At 38.3% G+C, this 26,483-nt stretch overlaps 1 protein-coding gene across 2 annotated transcripts in view; it reads left to right on the top strand.

Moving 5' to 3' along the window:
• enox2 (ecto-NOX disulfide-thiol exchanger 2) overlaps positions 1 to 26,483 on the top strand; it is a 194,778-nt gene that overhangs the window by 160,437 nt on the left and 7,858 nt on the right. For both annotated transcript variants that reach the window (XM_007571927.2, XM_007571932.2), the window contains 6 exons: positions 979 to 1,191; positions 7,139 to 7,245; positions 12,006 to 12,120; positions 16,412 to 16,599; positions 21,289 to 21,429; positions 25,269 to 25,325. In XM_007571927.2, coding sequence (XP_007571989.1) covers positions 979 to 1,191; positions 7,139 to 7,245; positions 12,006 to 12,120; positions 16,412 to 16,599; positions 21,289 to 21,429; positions 25,269 to 25,325 — 821 coding nt within the window. The remainder of the gene's footprint in view (positions 1 to 978; positions 1,192 to 7,138; positions 7,246 to 12,005; positions 12,121 to 16,411; positions 16,600 to 21,288; positions 21,430 to 25,268; positions 25,326 to 26,483) is intronic.

Below are 26,483 nucleotides of genomic sequence, written 5' to 3'. Positions count from 1 at the left end.
GTGTCTGGGTTCTCCCTTAGAAACGGGGTGAGAAACTCCGACAGAAAATAATGGATGAATGTCCAACATGGTGACGCTTTGCAAAACGGATATATCATAGGAGGAGACCTAGAGTACAGCAAAGCATTTCCAGCTCTAACAGACTGTGTGAATTTGTTGTAACAGATTCTGTTAAACGCCGTATGAGTGGATCCCAACAACATGCTCCCGGGTTTTCTCGTCCGCCCTCGCCGCTCGTCTTTTTTCAGTTTTCTCTCCTTAACTCCTCTTTCTGCCTCTTTACAGCTTTCTGTCGACTTTCTGCCTGGATAAACTTGTTTCTCTAATGAGCAGTGGCACTTCCAGGTCTCAGTCACAGTGGCCTGATAACTCGGCTGTGACTTTCCGCTTCTCTGCGATCTGCATGTGTCTTTTTCAGCTCTCCGCTGTCCGTCCTTAGCAAAAACAAGGAATAAACTCAGATGCCGATGTGCTGCTTGAGCCAAGAATGTGTTTGTGATCTCTCTAGGCTGCTGTTGGGAGCAACACAGTCATTTGCTGTAGATTTTTTTTTTTTTTTTACCCAGAGGGGAAAGGAGATCTTGCTGTTTTTACTGCCAGTTTGTATTACTGTACTACAAACTCAGTTACACTCTATGATGATAGACCACCTGCAGTAGAAATGGGTTTTATAGCCTATTTTGCCTCCAAGTTATCATTTTAGTCCACGATGTTGTTTTGTTAGCAAAATAGATAGCTGAAATGATCATTTTCTTTTGGCGGCACAACAGAGCTGTAATTTTAGTTTTTTTGCCGTCTTTTCTTTTTATGTATTCTTTCACTCAAGTCATAATTTTGTCCTAAGAACTTGAAAAGCAGCGTTTTATGCATAATAACCATCATTTTCCACAGAGGCAGGAGTCCGGTACAGCCTTGTAGATTTTGTCCAAAATTAACTTCTTTCTTCCACTTCGTGCTTCCCTTCTTTTTCCCCCCCAGACGACGGTAAGTTTCCAGAGGCCGTCCGCGTGCTCCTGACCTGGCTGGAACGGGGCGAAGTCAACCGCAGGAACGCCAACAACTTCTACTCCATGATCCAGTCCTCCAACAGCCACATCCGCCGGCTGATCGGCGAGAAAAGTCAACACGAGAAGGAGATGGAGGAGGCCAAGGACAAGTTCAAGACGGCGCTGGCTGGCATAGTGGCTCAATGTGAGTCTTTGTCGTCACTCTTAGCACTTACTGCAGTGCCTTGGCCCTTTAACTTTTTCACTGTTCGATCTGAGGCTTCAGTGTGTTTTATGGGGATTTTATGTGATAGTACACAGAGTAATCCATAAATTTGAAGGGAAGGGAAAATTCTTCATGGTTTTTCACACAGCATTTGGAAATCTGCATTTGTGTTTTTCTTTTTTTGTTTTTTTAGCCCCACCAGTACGATTCGACTGAACGGCCTTTCACTATGAGGTTTGGGGTTAAGTAGGAGTATGACTCCTACCAGCTGTCCACATGTGGAAGCTGAAACTTCAACCCATACATTTTTGGAATATACTCAAACTAAGTCATTTCAGTTCTTAAGTCTTGTTGCAGATTCCCAGTTATATTCAGGTTTGGCCTTTGACTACGCCATTCTAATCCATGAATAAGCTAAACCAGCTCCTGCTGGAGGGCATAGTCTCTCCCTAGACTTTCCCTAGTTTCATGTATTTTGCAAGTCTTTTGCACTTTTCCTAACAACTCTGATCAGAGTCCATTTCTCTGCTCAATAGTATAATCCCACCACAATATTTCGCCACAGAGATGACATGTTGATGGTTGTTGGGCTTATCCGACCAGAGTGCCATCTACCGCCATGTTTTACTTTGAAAATCCCTTGGGTTTCTTTAAGCAGTTGTTTTCCTTGGCCAGATTTGTGTTTGAGTTGTTGTTTGGACAGAGACTCTCTCCTCAGCCGAGGATCTCAGCGGATCTCTGCTGCTCCCTTACTTCAGGTTCAGATACACCTCCACCCTGGTCGTCTCATAGGTTTTCTTCCAGGATTTTCTTGTTTTTATCCTTCATTTTCTTCCCATCAACTCTGATTAGCTCCTGAGTTTCTGACAAAGAAAACCATCCCCACAACAAGATCTGTATTAATCAGAGATTAAATTAAACAAGTAGTATTTATGCACTAAACAAGAAGCATCTAAAGTGAATTAATTGACTTTCATTTATTTAGACCAAAGCAGCTTGAATACAAATACACCCCACACTTTTCACTTTTCTATTCATAAAAACATTTGGAAACTTTCACTTCTGCTCAGTTATCCTCTGCTCTGTGTTGGTCTATCACATAAAAGCTAAATAAAACACACTGAGTTTTTTTTTTTTTTTTGGCTGTGAAATGACTACATGTGAAGCCCAGAGAGTAAAAATACTGCTTGTGCAGTAGATATCCAGGTCAGATAAATGTTTTCTTTGGGGGTTTTTTTTGCTTGCTTGGTGTAATTTTAAAATCCAAATCAGGACTTTTATGCCCGGAGTGCTGAAATCCACAGAAAAAGTAAGTATTACATTGTTCATAGCCTGTCACTGAGAGTATACGCGCTAACATTTATAATTACATTCATTGTATTCTTCCTTAAACGAGCTACCACAATCTTAATAGCTGATTAAAGAATGGTAAGTTAAATCCCCGTCTCCCTCAGACGTTCATGGATGTTTTTGATGCCTTTGACTTTCAAAATGCCAAAAAAAAATCAGACGTTATTTTATTATTCATGAAAGACGTCAGGAGTCGATTGTTAAGGTTTCCCTCAGATGAAAGAAGTAAGTGGCCTAACACATTTTTTTTTTCTAGAGTACAATGAAGACCAAACACAAACATTTACTGTGTTTAGTTGTTTTACTCTCTTATTGGGTTAACAAAAAAAGGCCATGCTTGTGCAGCACCACCTTTGACAGCTTCAACTCCACGACTGCTAGTTTACTCCACAGCCTGCGGCGCTCAGTCTCCCCTCATCCCACCACACGCATGTTAAACACAATGTAAACATCCAGACAATCTTCTGTTGTTGTTGGCGGTGTTTCATGCATTATTAGTTAAAATAAGCCATGAAGAGGCAGAGTGTGTATAATCCATATTTGATTATTTCTACCAGTAGAAACACATTCCCATTCACGGTGTTGCCTTCCCTTCGGTGTGTTTCTGTTCGTATTCATTATAAATCTGAGCTGGTCTGCTGGATCTAGTTTACAGGTTTGAAAAGGGTAAAGCTCTCTTCTTTTTGGTTCTGGTCTTCTTATGGGATGCAAATTGAAAAAGTACTTGCAGAGCTGTAAAGAAGTATATGCGCTCTTACCGATTTATTCTTTTTTCTGTTTTTGTAATCTAGATAAAATTATGAAACTTTGTAAAACAGGAATATGTCAGAAGGCTTTTGAATGCTTCTGAAAGAAAACTAACACTTGATTTCAGAAAATGGAAATTATAAAGACAATCAAATCTCATTGTAATCATGTAGTCTGGGGATACTTTGTAGCTTTAGGATTCAAATAATTCACTGTAATTTGAAGAACCAGGAATTCAGCTAGAAGATCCCAAAGAAGAATGTTTGCCATTCAGTTAGTGACCTTAGCTGCACCTGGGTTATGCAGCAGCATAACTGAAACCAGCTAGTCCAATTTGAGTAGTTCAAAAGATAAAATACATGAAGGTTTTAGAGTGGCCTAGTCAAAGGTCAGAGTTAAATACATCCAGCTGTCTCAGCATGTCCTTAAAAAGGGCGTTCATGCTCAGACCCTTCAGTCTGTCGGCTTTTAAGCAATTCTTCCTTAAAATATGAAAAAACTTGATGGCAGTTGTTTGTGCACACAGTGGCAGGAAGGCCTGGACGACTTTTGTTTTTCTTCTTTTTTTAATAAAATCTTGATTTAAAAACAGTTTTTGTTTGATGATCCAAACTGTTTAAGTGTATCAGTTAAAAGCAAAAACATTTGACATCTGCAAGAGGGCATATTCTTTTTAACAATATTAATATTTGGTATAACAAGTGAGAAAAAAAATGCACTTTTAATATTTTCTCCATTGAATGAAGAATTTCTATTTTAGCACTTAAAAAATGCTGCCTCACCATATTTCTAGCTGCATAGGAGCTCACAGTCCTGCAAGTTGATTTTTTTTTTGTGCTCAGTGTCTCTCTTTGCCTTCATCATCACTCTGTTCATCAAATTACAGGGTGCTGGGAAGATGCTATTGATTCCTGAGCTGTTCTGTCTCAGCACCCTGCAAACACACGCATTCATACAGAACCAGTTTTATCGATTCGTGTGTGTATATTTGAACCTCAGAAATGCACAGACCTCCCATCCAGTCCTCTACAACCACTTTAAACAGAGCTGTAAGCTGATAGGAGGAAGGGTCAACACTGTGCTGCAGATCACCGCACAGGTAGGGTCTGCAGTGACCCTACAGTTGATGCTTGTGTCTCATTCAGTTTTATCCCAAAACAATTCTTATAGCTGAGTCAAAGCTTAGTTCTCTACACTATCTGTAGAGCTGCAGCTTGTCTGATGTGCTCCTACCCTTTTGTGAAAAAGAAAAGGGTCCTCTGCAGAGGGATATGTAATCAGGAAGACTGTAATGCGGCAGTACGAAGGCGTCCTTGGGTAAGGTTCTTAAGAGACCTGTTCTGCAGTGGAGCTGCACTGTGGTCACTGCTGGCAGAAGAACAGTGGGTTATTTTTGGCCACCGGCAGTCTCTGAGCAAATCTAATAAACTCGCAGTGAAAAGGTTCACAGAGGAAAATCAGGCATATCCTCGTAGCTTATGCTACGAAGGGTCTAAAGGCAGTTTGCCAGAATTTGATACACTCTCACATGGACTCAGTGATCTGTAATAAAACAACTGGCAACCAGTTTTTGTAAGCTTTGTTCCTATGTGTAGCTGTACTTGCTGGCATGTTTGCAGTAATTAGTTAATTTAATATTGCATACCTTTTTGTTTTTGTTTGTCAGAAAGTTCCCATTTAGCAGTTTCACATTTATTTTTCCCACAAAATAAAACATTTTGGCCGTGGTGACCCCATATTCCTCAGGAAACAGTACTTGGCACTGCTCCCATTCCACACTGTGTAGGTCATAAGACCATCTGTCTCTGGGACTCATCATTTTGGCATCACCTGGTTTATTTTAATGTATGATGATTGCTAAAACATTTCAGACTTATAGTTGAGAAACAAATGCAGAGCAAAAATAATAAAAGTTCACAGCGGGGATGTGAAATACTGTGCAGAAATTTTAAACCACCACCTAATTTCTTTATATTTTGCTTCTGGTGAGCCTGGATAGTATTATTATCTTTTAAATTGTAAATAGTTGTCCAGATTTTTCTGAATTTTGTGTAAAGTTTGTTTTTTGCCCTTTTTCTGTCAATTCATTAACTGGCTAGAAAAATTAAGAAGTGTGTGTGAAATAATTTTTATATGCCAGCTTCAAATGGCGCTCATCCTCTAAGAAATGGTACAAAATCAAGCAAAACCCTGACATAGAACAATGAGCATGTACAGTTTGCAGCTGTAGTTCATGGGGAGTGCCCTGGATTCTGCTGAAATACTTATATAAATATATATATATGTATGTATGTATATGGACTGGTGGTAACTGTACCAAAATATTACATTTAAAATGGAGAATAATCATATAACTGATTTAATTTCAGTGTATTATGTTGTAAGGGTTTTTTATTGCACCACTTTTCCATTGACTCTGGTTCTGGCCCACATTCAGAGTCTAACAGTGGCTTCTCTCTCTGACATCCATTCACTGCATTTTTACTCCGACTTTACGACTGCTGAGATTCATTTGATTCACGTTTTTACACAGCTATTTCGGCAGCGTACTCTTTCTAAGCAGACCTCTGTCTTTTGACTGGTGTCATATGAGATAGGAAAAGGAAAATAATCAATTCAGTTTATTTATTTAGTGCCAATTCACAGCAAATATCATCCCGAGTCCCCTTGCAAACCAAACTGATGCAATTTATATACAGAAATATTGAGTCAATTCAGTCCAAGTTACGACACAATGCATTGAAGTTTAGTGTATTACCTTGCGCTTCAGGAAGTGGTGACCTTTCACTCATGATTTCAGTTTTATAGTTGTTTTGCATTGCTACCACTGTTGCTGATTTTGCCTAACCAACCACATTAGGGCTTCAGTCAAAAAGCACATCAAGACATTAGTAGATTATTAAATGTTTACTTTGGAACTACGGGCTGTAGCTCTACAGCAATGCATCCTGGGTACAGAATAAACATGATGGTTTGCTTCACCACATCATGGGTGGAGAGGAAACAACCGCAGAGTAAACAGTTTTTATCCTCTTCAAAATAAGAGCAGGAATATAAACATGCATCTACTTGAAGATTTCTTTTAGAGTTGGTAACCAAAACTTCACCACAGAGGTCAAAGTTTATTCAACTTAAAGTTTGTGAAACTGCAAAGTAAATTAGCTCTTTAGACTTTATCTGGAAAATTTTATTTGGGGAAGCGAAGTGCAGTAATGTTTTCAAAGTCTGCAAAAAATAGCACTGAAGCACTATTAGCAGGGCTTTATATTATTAAAGAGAATATAAAGCACTTCTAAGATATGAATGGTTGGTATGAAATGACGCATGGTCTGCTAGAAGCATCCGGCGGCACCTTTTCCCATCCGAAGTATTTGTGTAAAAATAGCAAACACACATGGTGGCCAGCACCCATTTATAAAACATCCCCTCAGTTTAGCAGCCTTTTTTTAATGTCCAAATGATTCACAAGTCACACTCTAACAAAGAAAGGTGCAATGCAAAACATTCCTCAGAAAATGGTCAGATAAATGAGTTTAAAAGGCAGCTGAAAACCAAAGACTGTCAGAAAATCTGACAAAGTCTCACATTAATTGAACATGAAAGACTGTGTGATTACTCAAAATTGTCAAATGTGACTTGGAACAGCTCCTCCGTAAGGCGATGCCGTGGCATCCGTCGGTATGTATAACACACACAAACATGCTCACACAGAGTACTGATGCCTAGTTGACTCCACTTTCTCACTCCTCTGCTCCCTCCCAACTGCCCTCTGTCTTTCTCTGTCTCTGTCTCTGGGTGGTCTCTGCTCCTTCCCTGCATCCCGCCACAGTTGAACAGATTGTGTCTGTATTCCAAGCTGCTTCCAAACAAAAGGCATGGGACCATTTCTCCAAAGCTCAGCGCAAGAACTTGGACATGTGGCGCAAACAAGCCGAGGTTGGTACACTTTGGTTTCATTCTGTTGTGCGTGTAAAATATGTAAAAGTTAGACGTTCTGCTTTTCTGTTTTGTGCTTCATTGACAACTTTATGTTTTAACTAGTCCTACATTATGGCATGGAAAAGGATATCTTTATTAAAATGTTTTAAGGAGAAATACAGAAAAACAGTGATATCTAGTAAGTACTTTTAACCAAGAAAGGCAGCAGAACAGGTGTCTGCTCACTGCAGAGGTCCAGACATCTCCCCCCCGTCCTCTTCCTCTTTTCTCCTCACCCCTCCCTACTTCCCCTCTGAAGGAATACAAGCTGCTGGGTGAGTTTGTTTCCATCTCTAATGGTGTCCTGCACACAGGTAAATCTGTACAAGCTCTTTTCCCTGTACCAGAGGATCCCAGGATTACAGGAAACTGTCAGGAAGAGCATCTTAAGACCTGAAAGTGTGTGAATTTTGTTATTCAAGCAGCATTTTTTTGTCATTTACTGTGTGCTTGCCGTGTTCTTACTCTCCCGAATGGAACATTAATTGGCACGATGATGGTTTGTATGTAATGGAGGGTCTGGAGTGTGTTGCAGTCCGGGGTCTAATGGACCATTTATGATCATATTTCGATTGGTAAGTTTCTTTGAACTTCAGCTCGACAAACAGATTCAAGCTGTAATTTAGGGGCACATTAAGTCGCGCACGCAGAATAATAACAGAATCTGACATGGCAGAAGCAGCAATCATCCTGCACTAAAACCTCTCTTTATAAGGTAGGTGATGAAAAGCAAAGCTGTTGCTGTAATTCTCAGAAGTATCAAAACAGTCGACCTGAAATTTTATCCTCCATCTGTTGCTGAAAAGTAGAAGCTTGTGTGGAAGTCAGTTTGCACACACGGTGGGTGGATGAGGGACGAATGTTGAGTACCTCTTCTATACTCTTTATGTTCAGTTTTAAGTTATAGATCAATACAAAGTAGCTTATGTTTGCTTTGTAGAATGAAAATATATGTTGTTTTCTTCGATTTATTAAAAATGACATTTTTAGTTGATCGTTTTGCCCATCTTTCTTTGAGCTAAACCTCAGTCAAATTGGATGCAAATGACTATGACTAGGTCTGGACTTTGACTAGGCCATTATAAGCAAATAGCAGCTTTAGATGTAAGTTTAGGATCATTTTCCTTCTGTATGGCAAACATCTCCACCAGTCTCAAGTCTTTTGTCGCTACCAATAGGTTTCCTTTCAGGATGATGTTATAAACTGTTATAAAATGATGATGTTTTAATGAAATGTTTTACTTAACTATCCTGAGAAAATGAAGAATAATTCTGTATATATAATTGCAGCCGACAGTCTTTAGAGAAAAGGTAATAACTTGTTGTGAAAGAGACTGAATTAAAACCACAGAAACAATGGCAGTATAAACACTACAGTAAGTGAATGTGTTACCAACTACATTTGGAAAGACATATGTAAGTAAGCATACTGAATCTAAGACGTATACCACACTTTGAACATGTTAAAAAATGACATTTTTCAGTGTGATGGCTCCTTCAGCCTGGAATCAGCTTCAGTCTGAAATCAGGATGTCAGAATTGATTTCACTGGATTTATTTCGAGCGATTCTTAAAAACAGGCAACGAGAATCTTTTAAACAGTGTCACTGTTTTTAAATTGTTTTATTCTGTTTTATATTTGTGTATATGTAATAATTCAATTTTGTTTTGTAACCAGGTTGCTGTGTACTGCAGACTTCTGCCCAGGTCCCCCTTGAAAATGAGATCTAGATCTCAATGGGGTTTACCTGGTTAAATTAAGGAATAAAAGAATAAAAATAAAAAAATAATGTTTATCTGTAAAAAAAAAAAAAAAATGGATTTTTGTGTTCACTCACATCAAATCTCAGTAAAATACATAGAAACTTTTTGTCACAACATGAAAAAGTGAGAATACTTTTTCCAGGTTCTGCATACTGTTGGCTTACGGCTCCATATTTATTTGCCCTCCTGCTGTATTTTGGTTTGTGCCATCTTATTACAAGCCTTCTGTATCTAGGTCTCACCAGAGCTCGAATTTCTTCAGCAGCTACTTTACTTCTGCTCTCTGTCATTTATTTCTGAGCACTCAGCCTCCACGCAACTGAAAGCCTGTGGTTAAATATGAGGAGGTAATACAGTAAGAGCTGCAAGATGCAACCATACATTCGTGTGGAGGTCAGAAAACCGTAGCAATTGGTTTAAGGTGTGAAAAAGCTACATGTGGCCTCGCATGTGTGTTAAATCACAACAAATTACTCCTTAACTTGCAAAATGTGGCCTGATGCAACCCTGTTTCCACAGTAAATCAAACTCGGAGGTTCCCATACTGGAAGCCTCTGGTCAGAGTGAAGACGGGCCACGACAGGAAGTGCGCTTCATTCAGATTCTGTGGCAGGGAGGAAGAAAAGGCAGCAGAGTTAAATAGATTCAGCTCTGCTCCTCAGTCAGACAACAGCCGCCGCCTCCTGTCAGTGGGCTTCATGCCCACTAGTGGGTTGTTTCTTCATGTGCTGGTGTGTGTGGAGTTACCTGTGTGACTTCTTCCATGAGCTTTGGTTGGTGACGTCGGCTGACAGATGGTTGAGATACTCTCTGCTACCTTTAGCACAAAAAAAAATGATATTTTTGTTCCAGTTTTCATTATTATAGAATTCACACTTGAAGCTTTTCAACATCACACATTCCTCTGATTTATGTATTTTTTCCTTGTTGGGAATTAAAGCAGAACGCTGCATAAAAATCAGCAACAGCAAGACAGTCTGTGTTAACACAGCTGTTTAAAAATAATCTTTTTTTAGTCATTTTGTGGAAAAACTAGTTGATTTCTAAGATGAAAACAAGTCAGTTTTTACCTTTTTAAAGAGCTTTTAAAAGTAGCTACTGGTAATTTGCACCGTTTTTTCTGCTAATGGGTTGCAGAGGATTTTTTTAGCACCTTCATCTAAAATAACTTCATTTGATCAGCTTGTTCTTGTACAAAATGCTTTGCTAAATCTTTGCAGCTTTAGTTTTGATGGTGGCTGCTCTGAATAAATTAGCTGCACCACTTGACTTTTTCTTTTTTTTCACATCACTGTGATTTCAGTCAGTTTGAATGGGAATCTCTCTTATCCTTAGCTGGAGCTGCAGCAGCTATTTATTGAGAATCTTTATTCATTTTTTTTTTATCTCCGCACAATGACAACAGTGTGATAACGGCCACAAAAGCGAATTTTTTTTTGTTTTATTTCTTATTTACTACAGTTACCGGTGAGAAATTTTAAAGAAATCAGAGTATTTGTTTAAATTTACATATCTTTTATCTTTCCAAATTTGATTAAATTCAATTTAAATGTGCAAAAGTTTGAAACTTTTGCACATTGTGATATTCATTGTGACATTCATGTCACAATGCAGCCACAGACTTTAATGTATTTTATTCAGATTGTACATAATTAATCATCACAAAGTAGTGCATAATAATCCAGCGAGGAAACAAATATGTGGTTTTTATTGTTATTTTAAAATCTATAAAGTTCTCTATATTAAGCCATGTTTATTGTTTAACCCAAAATAAAATCCAGCTGCCCTCAGAAGATTCCTGTTTATTTAATAAAGTGAATCTGTGTGCAATTTCATCTCAGTACAAATCCAGATGTTCTGTGAAGGCCTCAGAGGTTTGTTTGAGAACATTAGTGAACAAATGTCATAATAACACAGCAGACTGGTTTGAGATAAAGTTGTAGAGATGTTTAAAATGGAGTTTTAGCTTTTAAAACCTAAACTTTGAACATGTCACAGAGCTCTGTTTAATTCACCATCAGAAAAGTTTTCATAGCCAACCTCCTTTTTTAACAGGGCAGGCTATGAAATTGACAAAAGAAGGAGCCAATCGGGCAGCGCTAACTTTGCAGAAACTTCAGAGATCTACAGATTGTCTTTGTGTAAAGGTGGCAAGAGGTTATGTTTAGTTTGGTTATGTTTAGTTTGCCACAAACTAAGGAGGGGATTCAACACACTTGTCAAAGAAGGTGCTCTGAACACATGCAAAAACCTGTTTGTCAGAAAAATAAACACTGTGCATCACCCTGAAGACATCATCTCTGTTGTGGAGTGTGGTGGTGGCAGCAGCATGCTCTGGGGATGCTTTGAGCAAAGTTAACCTGAGGAAAACCCAGTTTGATGCTTCAAAATGCTTAAAACTCAAAACCACGTAAATCCATTTAATAATTTATCATAAGGTTTGAAAACTACTTAATTTAACTGAACTTGAAGTATTTCACAAAGATGAATGGGCAAAATGTTCAATCTCTATTTATGCAAAAGATAAAATTTGTCACAATGAAGTATTGTTACAGCGGGTTGAATGGAAATGCATGCCATACATTTTTGATCTTAAATGTAAAAATGTTTGAAATCCATGCATCATTTTCCTTCCACTTCCCAAAAATGTACTCCTAATAGAGTATATTGAACTTTCAGGCTCTAACTGGCCGTAAAGTTTAAACCCATATTGTCTCATTTGCAGTCTGAGCTGTAAAAAGAGAAGCAGCTACTTAGTTTTGAAGCATTTCTTCTCCATTGAGCTTCGTCCTCCTTCATCCTACTCTGAGTATTCCTCATATCTTATGCTCCACATTAACTATAGAAGAGGACTCTTTCCTGGTGATTGCACCCGGTCAAGTTCAGCACCTCCTTAAAAGTCCTCATGAGTCTTGGCAGTTCTCACCCACCGCTCCTTTCGCTGTGTTTCGCAGGAGATCAGAAACATGCACAACGAGCAGCTGATGGGCATCAGGCGAGAAGAGGAGATGGAAATGTCTGACGATGATATGGAGGACGTCCCTGACAGCAAAGACTCTGAGGACTCAGGTATGCATATGCATGCGCGTATCTGCAGCTCAGCACTGTTGTCATCTTGACAGGAAATCTACCGATCGAGATCTCTTGAGGATGAACGCATTGATTGTTAAATAACTGAGGGAGACGGTTACGTTTGACTGGGATGACAGTGATCATCCTCTAAACATCTGACAGCCCTCCTACAACTCCACACTAATAAGGAAACAGGTTCACAGTACGCCACGCCTCACTCCAGCAAAAATATACACAGAGACCTCATCCGCAAGCTCATATTTCAGATTATAAGGGCGATGATAATCAGTTTTTTACCTCAGAGGAGTCTATTTTTGTGTGCTGAAGCAACTAAAGCTAATGGTGTTGCTTATCTCTCCAGCCCCATAACAATAGCCTGAGAGTAGTCACCAGAGCAGCACGGAGAAACCGCTCACCACTCACCGCCGTGTGTAAGGTCGCTGTCGGCTGTTCCTTATGCAAGGCTCTCCTCATCTACTCTTCCTCCGTGTTCATCATTCCGATCTCTGCCATTTGCCAATATGACAGCATCTCTAATTGCCGTGCAAATAAATGTAAACGCTACAGTCGGCTCATTTGCAACCTTTTTATTTAGCTATCAGCGATTAGTGCTGCTGTCAAAGTCTCGTCATTTCGCTCGATTCCGCAGGATCGGCTGAGGTGACGGGTGTTAATGTGACGCGTCCTGATATTTGTGTTAACAGGCTGAAGTGTTAAGCCCCCTTTTTTTCCCTCTCTAACCTTTAAGAATGAATGTTTACACGTCAACAAGCCCTGCTGGAAACACCTGGGTTATGACTGCAGCCTCTTCAAAGCGAATCGAAGCTTCGCGTCTGAGCCATGTGCGGAATAGAAAGACGGACCGCCGGTTATTGTTGGCGGATGTGCGCCCGGAGGCGTGTGCGTGCATTCCTGCGGGTCGAAAGCGCTGCTGGTTATGTAACCGAATCTGGCCACGCGGTTGACATCTCCTCTCGCCAAGCTGATGAGGCTCTCAGATCAATACCCTTTTCACCTCAAACCTTCATTTTGCTGGAAGAGAAGCACACACAAGCTCCGTCTGGACACGCACACTCGCCCAGCAAGAGTTCATTAACACTGCCAATGGTCCTTGATGACAGACTGCTGGCAGCTCTCCTGAACACCTACACATACCCTAATAAAATACCCTTTTATATACACACACACAGAGATAGGATGAGGATTATCTCCTGTTCAGACGGCGAATTAGCTTTTTTTTTTTTTTCCTTTTTTAAAGCTTCTTCTTTAAAGAAGGAGAGCGAGCTGATAGTGCTGGACGTCTCTGGTGCCGGGCAGGTCTCATAATAATGATGATGCCTCCCTCTGTCTGCCGCCTCTGCTCTACAGGTCAGGTCAAATATCCAGCGGAGAGTTATTGGACAGAACATTCTGGGATTATTACACTTTCCAGTCATTGTCTACACGCTCCTGGTGTTTGATTTATCAGATGCGGCGAGAATCCAGACACGACTAAAGACTTCTAATGAGGCAACTTGTACCGGGAGATTGGGAACACAGATATTTTGCATGCAAATGCCACTTTTTGAGATAACAAGGTTTATTTTCTTTAAAGAGCAACCTAGGACACAAGTCTGCAACACACCTAAATAAAATCAATAATTAATGAGAAGGCCTTTGCAGGACAGTGACACTGGTGGACCAGAGTTAAAGACCTCTGATCTAGGATATCCATTTTTAGTCATTTTGATTAATAAAGGTATTTTCTTAACATATTTAGAGATTTTCTCAAAATCCCAAATGATACAAAATATTTATTTTTATTATCACTGGTTTTAAAGCTGAAAATTTCACATCAAGAAACATCCAGCAAGAAAACACAAACTCCTTTGACAATACCCATATGTTTGTCTAAAACAAACTGTAGCTTCCAACCTGCAGAGCCACAAGTGTCTCTTTAAAACTTCTTCTAAAAATGATTTAAAAAAACTAACTTTTTAATTTAGGATTTAAGTAAAAATCTTAACAGAAGCAGGTTTAATCGTCCCCCGACCCCAATTTTTCTCATTAAATGTCATCAACACTATGACACGAAAATTATCAATTGAACTATTTTTCTTGTGCTTTTTTCATAGTCTTCCACAGACATCATTCCTGTAGAAGAAAATATGTCCATGCTCTTTTTGCAAAGGCTTTCAAGTTTTAATTTATTTAAAATCGAAATATAGGTATAAAATTGTGTTGTTGGGTTTTTTTTTAAATGGCAGCAAATTTCCTATTACAAATAACAAAAATGAAAGATATATTTTTCAGTTCATCATTTTATTTAGCTGGACTGAGTGCAAAATGAGTTTTTGGAACATTAAAATTGTAGACATGAATAAATTAAATGCATTTTGACATTTGTGAAGCACATTTCTTATCTATTGTGCTTGTTGTTTGCATTGTTTTTTCGCTTAGTCAAATGTTTGAGTGACAGTAGAAATTTAAATGAATTTGAGCTTTATGAAGACCTTTAACGGCTTTTATTGAAAGTGAACAGCTGCTGCATGTGAGCTTTTATATTTTATATACAGAAAAAGGTCATCAGTATTTTCCTGCCCATGAAGGATCCATATGTCTGCTGTTCAGCGTTTCTCACATTAAATTGCATCCCATGTAAGCATGAGGAGTAGAACATCAAGTGTCAGTGTCTCTCAACTGCTTTGACAGAAATGTTGAGCTTTGAGCCAGTACTTGTTAAAGGATAAATTAATGCTAAGCTGCTGGTTGGAACTCAAGAATCGTTCGTTTTCACCCCATAATCCTGTCATGATCACAAAAATGCAGCTTGTTTTCTTGAGTGTGCCAATATTCCGACTGAACAAGAGCCCAAATTCTCAGGATAATGGAAATAGACCAACTCTGGTGTGTTGACGTGAAAATCATGCAAGGTAGAAAATGAATGAAATCAAATATACAGCATTAACTGCAGACATGGCTGCCCTTGGCTTTTGTACAAACTAAATAAGGATTTTCTTTGAAAGATGCCATTTCTCAGAAAAATAAGTCACTTACCTGGAACCTGAAGCGAGCTTGTGGATTTATTTTTGTCTTAATTGATCCATAGATAAAGAATTCATGTTTCTTTTACGCATTTTACTAAATGTCACAATGATGAGTGTGAAAGAATCTGTGATATTTATGTTGTATTGTCTTCAAATCAGAAGTTTACATACCTTTACCTCAGTATTTTGTGGCATTGCCTTTAAACTTCATGACTTGGGTCAAATCTTCTGGGTTTCCTTTTACAAGTTTCCCAATAGTTTGCTTGGGTTGAAAGGCACCAATTCCTCCTGCAGCAAAACATATTCACAACACGATGCTGCTAACCCCATACTTCACATTCAGGATGGCACAAGCATCTCAGTTCTAACTCCAAATGTAACAATGGTCAATATGGTCAAACAGTTCTACTTTAGTTTCATTAAACCACACAATATGTCTCCAAAAATGAAGGTCTTTGTCTTCAAAGTTCTACCAGACTAATGGCTTCCTCTTTCAGCCCATGTCACTATGTGTCTTTTTTTTTTATTCAGTATATATAAATTCTGGTTTCAACAGTATTTTTAAATTCAGTTTACTAGCAGGATTATTTAGTAACATTTGAAAACATGATTTCATGAATCAATAAAATTACATGATCTTGGACTAAAATGTGAAATAGTTGATCTAGATTCATATAAAATAGCTTTTTTTTCCCTGTTATAATCTTCCAATGCTAGACTGTTCTGTCTTTCTTCGTCATGTGTTTATTTGCCAGTCTTTTGTCATTTTAAATCAGGTGGGAAAATGTCCTCTTTTCCCAACAAAAGGTGCGTTGTCGCAGTAACTTGCACTGTGTTGTCTTTGGGGATGACACAAAAGAATTAAGTGGGAAAAAAGCTGTTAGAAGTTTTCCGGTTCCTGAGTGTAACCGGTTTTATAAATAAACACAAGATCTTTTTCTGACTCCGTCTGCACTTTGGGAATAAGCTGAGAGGCTTTTATTAGCAAGCATCTATCAAATAGATTTGTTGTTGTTCTGGCTTTCAGGATGTTCTGTCATAGAAATATTGTCTCACCTTCTATACCTGCAAACACCCAAGAGAATAAAGAAATTTACCGTGAATGTTACTATCCAACTTTCAGGTTTTTAGTTTTTATTTACAGTACAAAGCATAAAAACCGTTAAACGCCGTTTACTTACACCGTAACCAAATTGATCAGTCCCATAACACTCAGCACATTTTAAAAAGAAAATGTGTGTTGTGTGTTTTTATGTCTGTAGGTGTTTCCCAAGCAGAAGCCTTAAAGGAGGAGAACGACTCGCTACGCTGCCAGCTGGACGCCTACAGGAACGAAGTGGAGCTGCTCAAACAGGAGCAGGGAAAGAACCAGCCAGTCCGCAGCGAGGAGGACACCACTCATTCACAGCAGCTCAGCTTCCTGCAGCAGGCTCTGCAAGGCATGCAAAAGGTAATGCTTCATAAACTAACCATCCTGATGTCCAACAACGATTTAAATCCACTTTTAAATTACCACTTTCTGACCAAGGACTTTGTTTTTGCTTGCTTTTCTCTGATTGAAGACAATTTGATGAGTGTTGGTGGGTGCTGCTACTTTAAAAGGCTTGCATAGACATACGTAGGGGAAAGAAACCTTGCAAATAAAACAGTTTTAGGTCAATTTTTAATTATTTTCCTTCGTAAAATGTTTTGGATCTCGTCTTTTAAGCGCTGCACTGCATCCTAATGGAGAACTACTTCATTCTTTCATTTTTTCAAATTACAGCCCATCTAAGCCGTTATTATAACCTTTGAAAAATCCATTAAATACAAAAGGATTCAATGCTGAAAGTTTTTCCTGCTGTCTTCCCTGGTGTTTAGAAATCGAACAACCTGTAAGAAAGATGCACATTAATAGATTAGACAGGCGGGAGAAACAGGAAGCAAAATAATTACAGCAGGCATTCAGCAGATCCATAGATGGAGTAGAAATGTAAACAAGAGATGAATTTGATGCGTGCAGATTACCGGAAAATCAATGCCTTGCAATAATATTCATTCCTCACATTTCTGTATATTTTATAAGAATATAATTTGAAAGACCGACAGAGGATTGCATAACTTTGAAGTCTTTGTAATAGAATTTTAATTCCTACAAATACAATTTTGAGATGACTGTTTGTTTTTCACCCACCTGCCTCACTCTGAATCAGTACATTTGGCATATCCCTCTCTGTATTCTCGTTAAATGACATTTTTATTAACTTTTGCAAAATAAGCTCATGCCCATGTAATGAAACTGCCACCATGTTCACTGTGAGAATGATGGATTACTAATTTAACAAACCATGAAAACAAGTTCTCCTACCTGAGTTGTAGATCTCTGCAGCTCCTCCTGAGTTACTACTCATAGAACAAGTTGTTTATCAATAATCAAGAGTCAGCATGAAATCTGGGTGTAGTGATGGACTCGAACCTGAACCTTAAGAGCCACATAAAGACAGTTACAAAGTTGGCCTTCTACCACCTGCAGAACATTTCTAGGATTAAAGACTCATGTCTCGGGAAGATCTAGAGAAATTCATCTGTGTTTTATCTTCAGTTGCATTGATTACTGCAACAGCATCTTCACATCGCTTCCAAGAAAGTCAACCAGATAGAACGCTGCTGCTCGCATTCTGACTAAAACCAAGAAGCTGGAGCACATAACACCAGTTTTAAAGTCCCTACACTGGCTTCCTGTAGATCAGAGAACAGACTTTAAGATACTGTTGTTAGTTTACAAATCACTGAATGGCTCAGCACCACAATGCATTAAAGATCTGCTGCTGTTGTATCAACCTTCCAGACCCCTCAGGCCTTCTGGCTCTGGTTCTGCATCCCCCAGAACCAGAGCCAAACATGGAGAAGCAGCTTTTAGTTTCTATGTGGAATGTTGATTCATTTTAGTCTGCATGCCCACCTTTCTTTTATTTTTCCACTGCAACGTAATGTTTCTTGCTTATTTTATTTTTTCATCATGTAAGGCTCTTTGAATTGCTCCTTTGCTGAAATGAGCTCCACAGATTGCATTGCTGTTAAACTCTACTTTCTTATTAGATTTTTAAAACCATTGGATTTTATTTATTTGTTTGTGTCGGTCTACATAAAAAGCTGGGGCTCCACAGTGGAGCAGCCAGTGGCACCGTTGCCTTGCAGCAAGAAAGTCCTGAGCTGACTCCCATTTCTGACTTTGCATGTTCTCCCTGTGTATGTGGCTTCTCACTGATAACAGTTAATAAAATAGGGAATATTTTATCTATCAGTATTTTAGCAAAAATGCAGATTTGTCTTATTCATTTGCTTTTTCAAGTCTATTCTTGAAAACAACGTGTACTGTTTTGTCACCATTTCAAAGATGCTCCAAAAGTTTCAGCAGTAATTCATAATTTGGTCTTTCTGAAAAGAAACTGAAAATCTCTCCAGTTCACCTAATGAAGCCAGCAGTTTTACTTCTGTATCTCCCAAAATAATAAGCAATGCTTTTCCTACAGAACAAGTCTCTGTTAAATTTAGATTTGATGAAAGTAAAGTGGCACTAAATAGACTGTGGTGTTTGTCACATGTCCTCTCTCAGCTGTCTTTCTTCAGTAATGGAAATTATGATCGACTGGCGTTTAGAAGAAGAGAATCCATTAAGGCTGCGCTGTTCCTTTCTGCTTCCAGAGTAATTACCTTTCCAACATGCATCTCTCTCTCTCTCCCTCCCTCCCTCTCTCTCCCTCTCCGGGTGTGTTTATGAAAAAGAGGAGGCGAGCGGATTAAATGAACTCGAATGCACTGAAATTGGATACCTCGACCTGGCCGGGTCCGCGAGGTGTTTCGCCACAGTCTCCTGGATTTGCAATAAAACTTTATCAGCATGTATTGACAGCTTGTTACCCTCTCTCATCAGCCGTGGTGTATCAGGCAGTATAAGCACTCGGTTTCTGTATTATCACCACAGGAGACTGATCGTTTAATCTGTGCTCAACGGATAACTTTGGAGGCTGTTGTCTCTTAAAACATTCCTAAATCCAGTTCTCATACTTCATCCTAAAGCACGCCCTACTTGTCTTAATTTATCCAAAAATAAATGTGAAGCTTTTGAATATTTGGCAATGTTTGTTTTAGATATGCAATGTTCTTCACATCTATTGGCTCAAAAAGTGTAAAAAGTCTGTAATTTTCATCTTTTTATTGTAGCAGTAAAATCATGATTATGTGATTTAGAAAAATTGTCCTTCATTTCAAAGCCATTTATTTAGAGTAAAAAAGTCCCAAGTCAGGATTTTTTTTTTATTCATTTTTTAACAAAGTCACATAATTATTATTACCCATATCAATCTCTTCAAAATAAATTTAGCTTGAGAATTTTTTATTTGGACTTTAACTTTTTTAATTGATCAGTGTTTCCTGGAACTTTTAATTAGCAATCCACGACTCTTTATTTTCTTGTGGCAAAAATATGTCATCCATTGCTCCTACGCGAATTAGTGGGAAGTAAGAAATTTTCTCTAATTATTTTTCTTGTCTGGATAGGTTTAGAAAAATGTTTCAATTTTAAGCCTCTTTTTTTCCCCTCTCCCATTTTCTGAAATATAAAACTCTAATAACGTAGAACTGATTTCAGTCCAAATTGACATGTTTAATCTTTCATTTGCAACAACACGTCTTGATTCCACTTTTTTATTAATCATCATTATTTTGTTTTGAACTTACTGACTGAATGTAGATTTATTCAAAAATCAAGTTTACTACTATTTGGTTTCTAGACCTGTTGTTTTTAACCTGACTCTAAAAACTTCAAACCAAGCACTAACACTATTATTCTTTGGATGTATTACAAAGCCAATTTAGATATTTATGTTCAAAATTCCCACATTTTTTATTTGACCAGTCTAAGAGCAATAGCTCTAGAAATTGGGCTTGATACCACAAAACCACTAGAAGAACACTGTAAAAATCAGACAATTTTTAACACTCTGTGATTTACGCACCTTACAGGTGATGACAATTCAAGCAGATGCTTGATAGTATTTTGTTTTTAAATGTCCAGAATGTTTTTTAAAAAAAACACAAAAAATGGAGAGAAATGTGAGCCTGGAAAAATATTCTGAAATGAAAATTGTGTAGGAACCTTGCATATCATTTATATAACTTAAATGCCATCCCTTCAAACCAGTGGTCATTTCATTGTCCCCACACACAGAGAGGAGAATGGTAATGGAGGGGAAATAAAATCTCTAATGTTCTCAGTTAGAGACCATCGGATTTCCAGACAACCATTAAACATGTCATCTGGTTGTTAAGAAGTGAAACTTTTTCTTTCCGACTGTCACAAGCATAAGCTGGTGAATTTGCTTTTGGTCAGTTAAGACTAAAATTGTGAGATTAACAAAAACTCAATGGGTTTGGACTGAATGAAACAAAGGGTGAATATGTGCCTCCTTCCTGTGAGTTCTCGGGGGTTGAGCAATAGTTTATTTAGGAATCAAGAGCCAACAAATCCAACATTAAATCCAGACCTGGAACGCACAGAAAAGTAATTTCAAATGGCTTCAGGACCAGAATCAAATCAAGGTCTCCCATTACTATTCAAAAGGAGTAATCACACTAAACACTTTCCTCCTTGCCAACAAGAGGACTAAATAAGAAAATAGACTCAAGCTAACTTTTACCAACTTGCCTGAATGTTGTATGCCAAATTGAATAAGGTTGAAGATCATTTTTAATTCATTGCTGATGGCTGCAGGAAGCTCAACGCCTACAGAAAACAAAACCAAACAGACCAAGAACCAAAATGTTTCTCTCTTTATGCTCAAACCTTTGATTTAATTTGTTCCTGGATAAATGTACCGCGATTAAAGGTTTCAATTTTCAGATTTTTTTTTTTTTTTAATGTTTTTTGAGATCATACTACAGCATTAATATTTTTTTCTATCCATTTTTACTTCAGAGGGGTCATTCATTATTTAATTTATTGCATTTTAAGATTAATGTAAAAAAAAATTGCCCATGCAAAGTTCGCCTGCTAAACAATGTGCTGATTTAATTTTTTTTTTATTACACCTCGTGGTGTTTTTACGGCTGGTTAGTTCTCACCAACATTAGCGTCTTAATGTTTGCTCTGTTTTCACAGCAACTGTTAAAAATGAGGGACGAACTGAAGCAGCGGGAGGCGGAGCTGGAAAAGAGCCTCGAGGACAAACAGCAGCTGAAGTCGCAAGTCCAGAATCTGAAGGAAGGTCTGCAGAAGCTGCAGAGCACACACACAATGCAGGTCAGTGTGACAGATGACATCCCTCACTCTGCTGGCTTCTGCCAGAGCCGACACGGAGCGTTTACTTAGCGGGCTTCACAGCGGGACTCGTCTGTGGGTTGCCACCGTCTTTGTTCAGAGAACAAACTTTGCAGTCTGCGCTTTCATAAGAGAGAGGTTAGCTGAGGACGTCCAGGATTATGCAAATCCTGGAAGAAAGTAAAGGACTAAGTCATTGGTGGATCAAAGTGGCGATACTTACTTTAACCATTTTTCTAAGCTCCTACTAAGAAATCTCCAAATGCATTCGGTGCATATTTCTATCACTGAAACTGAAGGAAAGCGCTGACAACAGTGTCATTGTTCATCTGGCTTCGTTCAGTGTTCATTTTCACCTTAATTCATACTTGTATCTTTTTTTTTTTTTTTACGTAAATTGCATTCAGCTCAAATTTCTTATTAGATCTTTCTAATTTCAAATGTCTCATTAAGTGGTTCTTTAAAAGACGCCTCAGTTTAACTGCTCTTATTTCATAGCAATAAAAAGCCCAGTTAACACACACTAAACACAAACCAGTCCTGTGATTGCCTACTTTCACGTATTTGCATATCATATTTTTCTCTTTATGTTAACATATTAATCAGCCTTTAAATAGGAAACACAGAGGGTTTCGGATTATAAATTAAGTGTTGCCTTGCTGGGAATTTTAAAGCAGTCACTCCAGAAGAGGATCTATCTGATGATCTGTCATGTGGTGAAGCTTTTTCACTTTGGGTACAAAACCTATGGATTAGTTTTTAAGCATCCAAAAATGTGAGAGAAAAAAATCCCACACTTCTTTTTGATTTGCGTCTAATAAGCCAGACTTTCTTAAAATCTTTAAAATTCTCTTGATGCAATGCACTACAGGAACCAACTATTAAAAACTGCTTATTTTAGTGGAAATATTATATAAAATGTTGCAACTTGCAGCTTCAGAGGCAGACGGCGCAAACACTCACCTTCAAACCCCCTTTTTTAAGCATTTGAACTGATATTTTACATATTTGTATCACAGTATATGATTTAAATAATCAAAGCTATCATTAATGTTTTCCATTTCCAGTTTTGTGCTTGTAAGTAATGAGGCACTGCTGCTTCTTTGACTGTGTGTGTGTGGTTCACGGTCCTCTGGGATGCACCGTGCAGAGTTTTATCATGCAAGATCTGTTAAAATTACAAACTTCCACTTACTTTGAAGTCATTTTTATCCCTACCACAGGATTTTACAAAATAAAAGTGGTTTAAACCTGCACATAAGAGAAAAATACTGCTGTGTTTGTGTATTGACGATATCACAAGAGGAACTAGAATTGAGGTGAATTTGATTAAAACTAGGGCTGGCACTTTAACGACACAATTTCAATTAATTAATTACGTAGATTTTAATGCATTAAAGATTTTAACACAATTAATATTTGGAATTAATATAACTCATATATTTGGAACTTTTTTTTTCCATGTGTTTCTGGTAGGCCTGTAAAACTGACACACAAGAATCATTCATAATCGACAGAAGTCGACAGAAAAGCCGATTCTCTTGGCCCACTGGGGGATAATTTTTGCTTCAAAAACCGAATATGTTGTGTCTAAGTTGTGCTAAAAGTTGTACTGAAACGAGTTGATCTACCAGCAAAGCTGTTCAAGCCTGAAATAGCATTTCAGCTTTAAGCGTGTTGCAGCAATTCAAAGGGATTTTGAGTTGTAAATGTTCCTCAGATTGTCGATATAGAGTCTTCAGTTAAAATGGGATTAATTGCAATTAATGAATTAATTACAGAACCTGCAAATAACTCTCAATACTAGTTAAAACATGTAAAAGCATTTGAAAACACAAAAAAATACAATCAGGCACACCCAAAAAAACTCAGTAACATTATGTCTTATGTGATGTCATCAAGCGTCTGTGTGTTTCGCAAAAGCTTTTTTTTATTATTTTTGGAGGGTAGATCATTTGTACGTAGATAACCATGACAACAAAATAATAAAACAAAACATGACCCTGACACGGTGTCAAACTGTCCAAGGTGAACTTCACTTACCTTTACAGAAGTGTCCGGTGTGCAGCTTTAAAACCGTCTCACAGTTGTAGTTTAATAGCTGGTCTTTGCAACGTCCAGAAGAAGCTCACTTTAAATTAAACCAGAGCCGTTTCAGGAGCCTGAATCATTACTTACAGACACTCCTGCTTCATTATTTATTCACTGGATGTGTTGCTTATGTTAAGCTGCTCATTTGCCAGCAAAACTGAGCCTAATACTAATTAATGCCCGGTTGTTTAACAACCGAGCTGCAATGCTAAATACCCGGTCTTAAAAACATTTTCAAGTGTCAGGGGTCATTTTTCTCCGGTAGCCCCATCATGTTTACTAATGTTTCAGGTGTTGTCCGCTATCCCCGGTGGTCTGCTATTTGTTTGTTAATGTTCCCTCCAGCTCTGTTTAATGAGAGCAATGGCTGTCATTATAATGAGCCTCAGTTAAATCACCTCTTAAACTGATAATACAAACTAAGGGCTCTCGCAGCTCATGAGGATTCCCTCCAGGAGATCGCCGGCGGGTTTCTTATAACCTAGAGCTGAATCAGGAACGTGTTGTCAGTCCCCTTTATCAGAGGGACGCTTGTCAATAGCTTGTTAATGGTGATGAGTTTGATAAGAAATGTGTCCCCACGCCTGCGAGCTGAGGGGAAATATGCTAATTAAAATTCCTGCATGCTGGCAAACTTGAATCATGAAAGACAGTCTCATTACAGGCTAAAAGAGAAATCAATTTTAGGGTTTGGGTTTCACTGAAGATTAGCGGACACTGTGGGACGATTTGTCATGTTGAGGATATTTCTTTACGGCCTCAATTCTCTTTCATCGGCGCAGTGTCCCTGCTGTCCCCAAGCTGTCACCACACATTACTCCTGCGACTCGACTGCAGGTCATTGCAGAGATTAACCTTCTTATTATTACGATCAAAACAAACTTTTTCCATCAGTTTTTATCACATTTTACTGCCGCTATTGACAGTTTCGTGTTTGATTTATTTGTTGGTTTGTTCGTTCTAATTGCGTACACTTTTTGATTTAATTCTGTCGACTTCAACGGCTCCAGTCCCACACGTTGAAGGATGTCGCTTTTAAGATTTATGTCTCTTTACTTTGAGGTAAACTTTTTAGTTTTGATTCTTTGCATATCAGGGCATAACTGATGTGCATAAATAGATGTGCCAAAAGATTAAGGTTGAAACTTGCAGCCTGGTGCTGCTAATAAAATGTACGTGGCTACTTCCACATCATGAGATTTGGTCACCAGTGCAAAAGGAATTTGATCAGTTTTCTGCTCTGGAGCATAAATGCATACATATCAGTATTCGTGGATTTTTCTTAACTTTAAACTTTAAATTATTCACAGAAATCCCATCTATTCACTAATTTATTTTTATAGAGCTTTTCTAAAATATTAGAAAGAAATATTGAAACACCTATAGGGACTCTGCCGTTAGCTGGTGTTTTTAAAGCAGCCACTTTTAGTAGTTATCTCTGTTAGATAACTACTGATCAGGTAATCTGATGTCGAATAACTTGGTTGGATTTCTTAGAGAGCAGCCATTCAGGAAAATCTGGACACAAACTGTTGTATGCTCATCAGATGATTCATTTGTTCCAGTTTTGACTCAGATTAGCTAAATGTCTCCATATGGGGTCCAGTGATTCAGCGTTGCTTGTCTGTTTGAAATCCACAATTTTTCGGGACTGTATTTTCATAGTAAACAATGCTTGATTGGACACAGCTGAACTCTTTCATTGCTGTGTCGTTCCTCATGTGCTGCAGCTGGAGATGTCAAACCCGGGCAATGGAGGCAAAGACGACGGCAACAACAAGACTGTTGTAAGTGGAAAACTTAAAGCCCTTCCTACCCATTATGATTTTCATTCCTCAGTTTTTATGTGTGTCATCTTTCTCCTTATCTCCTTCTCCTTCCCTTCCTCCACTGACATAACAGATCATTGTAGCCTAAAGTGGCTTAACGTGCTGTAACTACATTTGTCATTGAATTAATCACCCAGACTCAGTCGAGATCGGAAATAAAGCAGCCGTAAACACTAAGATGCCTTGCACATGTGTATACGTCTGCAGTCCCACACGCCGGTGTATCCAAACAGGGTGTGATAAATAGATTAAAAACTGAAAATGGCCACCAGGCATCCCACAGCATGAGTGGAAACATTACACACAGTAATCTGTTGGACAATAAAAACTCATTTGCCTTTTCTCTGCCACCTGTCAGAGATCTGGAGCAAACTGTTTAATCATTTACCTTTTAAGCCTCTTCCCTCTGCCTCTGTTTGCTTCCTTAAAGCTCATCTCATTTTGTGACGTTGTGTGCGTAAATGTGTGTGTGTGTGTGTTTGACAAGTATCACTTTGTTACAAATATAGCTGATGTCTGAATTTCCTTCTGAGCTTCACCCGTAACCGATTTGTTGTTTCTCAGGATTGATATGGTGAAACCTTCTGATGTTTTCATATATTTATCACAGACATGAATACATTCAACTTTTAAAGACACATTTAAGACATTTTCTTTTTTTCAGGCTGAAATTATTAGACATCAGAAAATCAAGAAGTGGGTGCACAAGTTTGAATTTATTATGAGATTTCATTAATCAGATGTATTTGATTTGTAAATGTAATCTTAAATTCTCCATAAGTCTAGAATAAAGTTTAATTTTAGGGCAACAGTTCCAAAATGAATATTTGGGACAAAACACTCAGCCCATCACCCAGTAAAAGCTACCAAAACCACAGTGAAGATTTGGATGTGAAACCAGTTCATAACACCACAGCATGAGCCTCAGCTCCCATCTAACGAAGTGTATTGCTCCTCAGTTTCCAGTCTGACAAGCGCGCAACTCTGCAGCTCCCCGCCTCTTTAAACTTTCCACCGGTCGCCAGTTTCCCTTTGTTCACACAAAGAAAATTAAAGTTTTGGGACGGCGTAGCCAGAGTCCAGAAATTGGATAGAAAATCTGTGATCCTGAAGAGG

The sequence above is a fragment of the Poecilia formosa genome, unplaced genomic scaffold (genome assembly GCF_000485575.1).
Source record: "Poecilia formosa unplaced genomic scaffold, Poecilia_formosa-5.1.2 Scaffold290, whole genome shotgun sequence".
NCBI lineage: Eukaryota > Metazoa > Chordata > Actinopteri > Cyprinodontiformes > Poeciliidae > Poecilia > Poecilia formosa.
This window is presented reverse-complemented; position numbering and strand designations above follow the sequence as displayed.